Here is a 6,141-nt window from a genome sequence, read left to right as displayed (position 1 = left end):
CAAAAAAAGTATTTCCGATTTTAATTATAACCAGCAAGTTTTGTTATCATAAATTATAACTTGTTTAAACAAAAGAAACTTACAATTAAAGATACCTTTAACTGGTAAATTCTTTTAATTAAAATCGGTTGTTTACATGCAAAAACACACAAAAAAGAAACTTTATAGTTTCATGTGTTTGTAATTAAAAACATCCTGAGGTCTATAACGGATTATAGGTTGCATTTTTACTTAAGAAATTACGACAATAGTCAACTTTTTCTTTAATGGCATCAAGAACATATGGTTCCTAAAACAGATTACAAAAAGTATTTCTACTAAAATCCCGTATACTTCAGCAAAACATTGATTAAGACACTATACAAAATATACTGTTAATTGAAAATACTAAAAAAACTAACAGTGTACACATAAACAAAGGCTATATCTAAAAAGAAAACTGAAAATGTAACGCACAATTCCACACAAATAAGTAAAGTACTAATTTAAAGAATTTACAAGTACCTTTATCATGTATATATGGAGCAGTTTCTGTAAGAACATTTCGTTAGTAATCTGAAACAATAATGTGCTCTTATCACTTCGTGCGATGTATTTACATTGTGGAACAACAATCAATATTATATATTAAAGTTTGGTTGATATATTCCAAACAATTATGGATACAGGTCAAAGCAAAATTTTATATATTTATACGAGAGTGACAACATTCGTGTATACAATATATATATATATACATATAACAAATAAATTTCGTTTTACATATTTATTTACAAGAATTAAGTGAACTCATACAATATACCATCGACAAGTCGTAGTCTGAATATATGTTGTTAATAATACAATTTATTATTGGTAGTATGTTCCCGTCTCTATCAAAACAAATAACACAAACGTACAATTAGTATGTAACGTTACTAATAAACATTATAAAACATAAAGTAACACAACACTGTTTGTTCCAAAAATAAAGGTAATATACAAACTATGCAGATAATGTAAAATACATATTTGTATAAAATATTTTGTATAAAACTTCCTATACATATAAATTATTTTTTGTACCTTACTATTCCAGATTCTAATCCAAATCTTATCTTATTTAGCGCTGAATCATTTTTTGAATGCAAAGCAAAAATAGTGAAAAGTACAGTAATAGTATCACTTTTCTTTGCATTTATAATATTTCGAGTATTATTTGTTTTTGCAGTTAAACTACTTCCAGGTGTTGGTAGAAAATTACGAGCAAGAAAATAAAGAAAATTATACATATCCTCGTATTTTCTAGAGCAAGGCAAAAATTCTAAGAATTCTGTTTCTTTTCCTTGTGTCTGGTATATGTTACAAATTTTTTGCCACAAAGCAGATTTATCATAAGTGACAGTTTCTAACATTAATCCTTGGCAATATATCCATTTCTTCCAACTTGGCAAAAGTCTGGAAGTGAAAACCTATATTACTTCACTTAAACATATATAACAAGTGAGTCCCAGATGCGCACAGAAAATGGCAAGGTGTATTAATCGGACACAGTAAGAAACGGACACACGACAGACTCAATCGGACACAGTCTTAATAGGACACAGTTTCAATCGGACACATTCTCCATCGATACACTAGTATTAAATCAAGATTGTTTCTTTTATGTGTTTTTTGTTCGTGTTGTAAGACTGCAGACAAGGGAGGCTGCGCCCTCTGTTCCCTCTAAAAAATATCTAACCTAACCCTAACCTGTGTTACTACAATATTAATAGGAATGAGTGTAATTTTTGCGAGAAGGATGCAGGAAAAAGAGGTTACGTTAGGGTAAGGTAGTTTTTGGGGGCTACACGCTTACAACACGAACAAAACAACATAAAAGAAATAGAGTAAATGTATCTTAAATAAGGTCAATATGAAAGGAATAGTCTTGATCTAACACTAGTGAATCCGTTTGCGACTGTGTTCAATTGGGACTCTGTCTGATTAAGTCCGTCGTGTGTCCGTTTCTTATTGTGTCCGATTGATACACCCTGCCGTGTCCGTTTGATTCTGTGCGCATCGGGGTCCTTCTCTGTATAACACTACGTACAAACTAGTTCATTAATGCTAGTAGATTTACTTTTTAAGCGTAAAAATGTAATAAATCACATGTCAGACACGCAAGTATAGAAAATATAAGTCCAATAGCAAGATGACGTTTTTGTAACATTATCGGACTGCACCTTGCTATTAAGAAAGTAGAATTACGTACTTGTTTTGTGCAGGATTTTTAAAATGCCATTCTAATATTCCATTAACATGTTCTTTGCATTTTAAATCACCGAGAATGCATGTCCATTTTAAAACTTCATGATAGAATTGATTATTGACACTATTTTCCGAACAAGGAGTACATGATATATTATCAAGAAACCTATTCAATATTACCAGAAGTTTATCCTATAAAAGCAAAATTTACTAATAATTTAATTTTTTCTAAAGTATATGTATATTCGTAAAGATTATACATTTTTTCATTTACTATTTATATCTATTGCTTATACTTATTTTTTTTAACTTTTTTGTACCCACAAATATCAAATACTAATTGTTGTATTACATAGCACACTAATATTATATTTTCTATAATGACAAAACAACAAATATTCTAGTCTCATGTAAACAATCCATTTTTTAATACATTTATAAAGATACAATTGTAACTTAAAACATTATAGAGTTCTCCTTTAAAGTTATTTCAATAAACCAACAGGAGATTGTGCACTAAAGATAAATATTGCGAACAAATGTTAGAAAATCTATTATTTGAAAAAATTTTTAAATTGTTATGTTTAGTTTTTGCAGTAGTTAAACAATAATACTTGAAAACAGTAATAATTAACACTGAGATTTATCTCGGGCTCTGTAAAGTCTTAAACTAATAATTAAATCTAATAATCATATAGGATGCTCAACTTGCATCTTGTATATGAGGAACCCCGAATATCCCTTCAAATTAATTTAAAATATTGCGAAAAAACTCCTTCATATACGAAATGCAAGGTGAGCATCCTATATGATTATTAGAATTGTAATTACAATTCAAAACCCTTACGTAAAAAACGTGAAATCGATTATATATGTGTACACACGCACATACATATATAGACATATTTCCCGCATATCATCCAGCGAACGGCTCTCAACGACTTATCATTCATTTATTAGTTAATTAAAAACAGATTTTATGTAAGTATCAATTTCTTTCTAGAATTCTACGTATTTTTGCGTTTTATATTTTAGCTTTATATACTGTTCTTTTGATTGGACATATTTCAACCTAAGAATAACGTGTTACAAAAAAAACTTTTGCCATCTACTAAACACGATCTCTATTTACGTATTTATGCATTTTATCAGATAAATGGTTTACGAGAACAAACGTTGACAACGACATTAAAACAATGTGTTTTTTATTCTTGGCATATTACTATATAATATTCATGTTATTTCACTTTTGTGAACTACGTTTACAGGAAGTGTGAGTACTATATAGCACTTTTATATGTTCTATTTTTTGAACTATAACAATATGTTTGTCAAACTTCGACTCTCTTTTTTATGTTTATAACGTTTTCTGTTCAGTCTACTAGATATTACTACGTTCTTTTTAAATTTTGTTATATATTTTTATTCTAATATATATTCTTTAATTTATATATTGTTTATGGTGTCGCTTACAAAAGCACTCTAAAGCGTACTATATATATAACCGTTCCGTAATATATATATATTATACGAAAAACTTAAAAAACTTTTGCCATCAAGTTGATAATGACCTTCCAATTATTGAACTTCTTAATGTACTGTAATCTTATTTACCTTGATATTTCTAAAAAGAACACTTTCTGGAAACGGAAAAATCTGCGACATATTTTCAAGAGCAAAAAATATTGGATACCACATTATGTAGGAATTGTTTGCATGAAATATACTGCTTGCAATTTCGAAATATATGTCTAGATCACTAGTATCTGAAATAGAATTGTCGTTATATTCTGTATGTTGCACCAAAAAATAAAAAGCATCGTCTAATATTTGTGCTACAGTGACGTCAGATAAATCAGTGATCTTCAGATCAACAGTTTTTAAGAAAAAAGCAATTTGCGTCCAAGATTCACGGTCATAATTGACACGATATCCTACAACAAATAAAAGTTTAGAGAAAGTGATAAAGAGAAACAGAGGAAAAAAAACAGGTATTCTACAAAAATAATGAACAACTTTAATAACCTACATGTATAATAAAGAGAAACTTAAAAATTCATATGTATGTTAGTACATTACCAGTGGAATCCGCGACAATCACAATCTCATTTTTATTACTCAGCCATGAACGAATATATGTTTTGTATGGTGTTAGGATATCATTATACGTGACACTACGTTTTGTCTGTAGTATTTCTTTAACAGTCACAGGTATCCGCCAATTAAGTTTGCACTGCTTTTTGTGATCAACGGTAAAACAGTCTCTGACAGACATTGCTACATGTGTATCATTGAGTCGGTTTAGTTGTAACACAAGATAACCAACTTCTGCTGTCCATACAGTTAGTATTCTTTTTATGTTTTTCGGAAAGTATGTAGACTTATTTAAGGACGCCTCAAAATTCCAGTACCATAACTTATCGAGAAGTGGCAATTCATTATATTTGGTATCTGATGTAGTATCACTGACAACAGATATCGTAAGAAAAAGTATAATTTTGATGTTTGTCATAAATATGAGTAATTTATATTTAATGATTCTTCTCATGACAGTAATAGTCAGTATAAAATATAAATAGTGTAAAGACCAATTAATTAAAAACTGTCGCATTACTCTGCACTTCAGTGAATTGTAAATACTTACGTGTTATTATATAAATTTAAGGCGTTTTTAAACAAAGAAGTATAGAAGGAATCTTGCACAAATAAGGTACTAAGCATATAAAAGATGCTGAATGCTACAACATAGTTTAGTGTTAAACTTTTTATAGTTTATTCACAAAAAAATATGTATAGTAGTAAATAATCTATAATAGTAGAGAATAAAGTACTAAAATAGTGTTGTTCTTTTAAACACAAATAAAACTATAAACATGTACTTTTATATTGATTTTTGAAAATATTTGGTACCAATATATATCACTGATATACAGATACCACTGACTATTTGCATACTTTTTATAGTACATACTGAAGATATATACAACTATCTCATAGTGCTATTACCTTGTGAACATAAAATTCATTACTTACATGTACTCAAGAAATTTATTTCTCTTACCGTTTTCTCGCCACATTTTCCTAATGGTTGAATTTCGAGTTGTACAAAACTTTACTTGAATTGCAAAATCATACGTACTAAATGCTTCTGCATAATCCAAAACGTTTCGTCGTGTCTGGACCACAATTGACTTTATTAAACTCTATCAACAGTTTTAATAATTATACGATTACATAAGTATAGTGCGTAAGTATCTACTATAATAATGTATTAAAGTTTTCATATAAATCGCAATGATATTTTTCACTAAACAGATAAAACAAATAAACTAAATTAATAATAACACAATAATCAAGAAAAAATATATGTACATTATTTCCTACACATTCACATAATTATATGTTTATGCTTTTCTAATATATTAAACTGCGTAAATCTTCAATATAAGTAAAACAACTATACATATTACTACTGTTACAGAAACTGTCTCAAACTATGTCTGAAAATATGACACTTTTTAATTAAAAAAAATATATAATACTTTTTTTTACTTATCACATTTATATTTATGCACAACTATTTACAATAAAACTGCACAATATTAACCTTGTCCCAGATATAAACTCCATATACTGTTGAAAATCCTTCAATAAACCAAGAATCCGACTGATTAAATGTAGCTACCCACTCACTGAACATTTCTTGTATCACATTTCGTGCAATAAAACATGTTACTTTGCTTTCTTTAATAATTGAATCTACTTCGCTGTTATATATACTGTTAACTTCACTAAAAATAAAAATAAAAATGGTATTGCTAGTATAGTCTCCTCGTACGTTATAAAGTTATTTTTAAGTTCAATTTTGTATCGTGAGTTGTGCATCTCACCTCAAAAAAACAAATCCAGGAG

The 6,141-nt window shown here is 28.4% G+C and overlaps 1 protein-coding gene across 1 annotated transcript; it reads right to left on the bottom strand.

The window, feature by feature from the left end:
- Positions 1–1,269: 1,269 nt before the first annotated feature.
- On the bottom strand, positions 1,270–4,555 carry LOC109860613 (aminopeptidase N-like; the record flags this gene model as incomplete). Its single annotated transcript, XM_020439840.1, has 4 exons — positions 4,309–4,555; positions 3,844–4,163; positions 2,234–2,421; positions 1,270–1,437 (listed from the first exon to the last, which is right to left on the bottom strand). Coding segments are annotated over exons 1-4 (872 nt in total), but the record flags the coding sequence as incomplete, so codon positions are not given.
- Between the last annotated feature and the right edge of the window lie 1,586 nt (positions 4,556–6,141).

Source organism: Pseudomyrmex gracilis, unplaced genomic scaffold (genome assembly GCF_002006095.1).
Source record: "Pseudomyrmex gracilis isolate BER0280 unplaced genomic scaffold, ASM200609v1 scaffold_426, whole genome shotgun sequence".
NCBI classification, from domain to species: Eukaryota; Metazoa; Arthropoda; class Insecta; order Hymenoptera; family Formicidae; genus Pseudomyrmex; species Pseudomyrmex gracilis.
The sequence above is the reverse complement of the archived record's forward strand: the minus strand, read 5'-3'. Positions and strand labels throughout refer to the sequence as shown.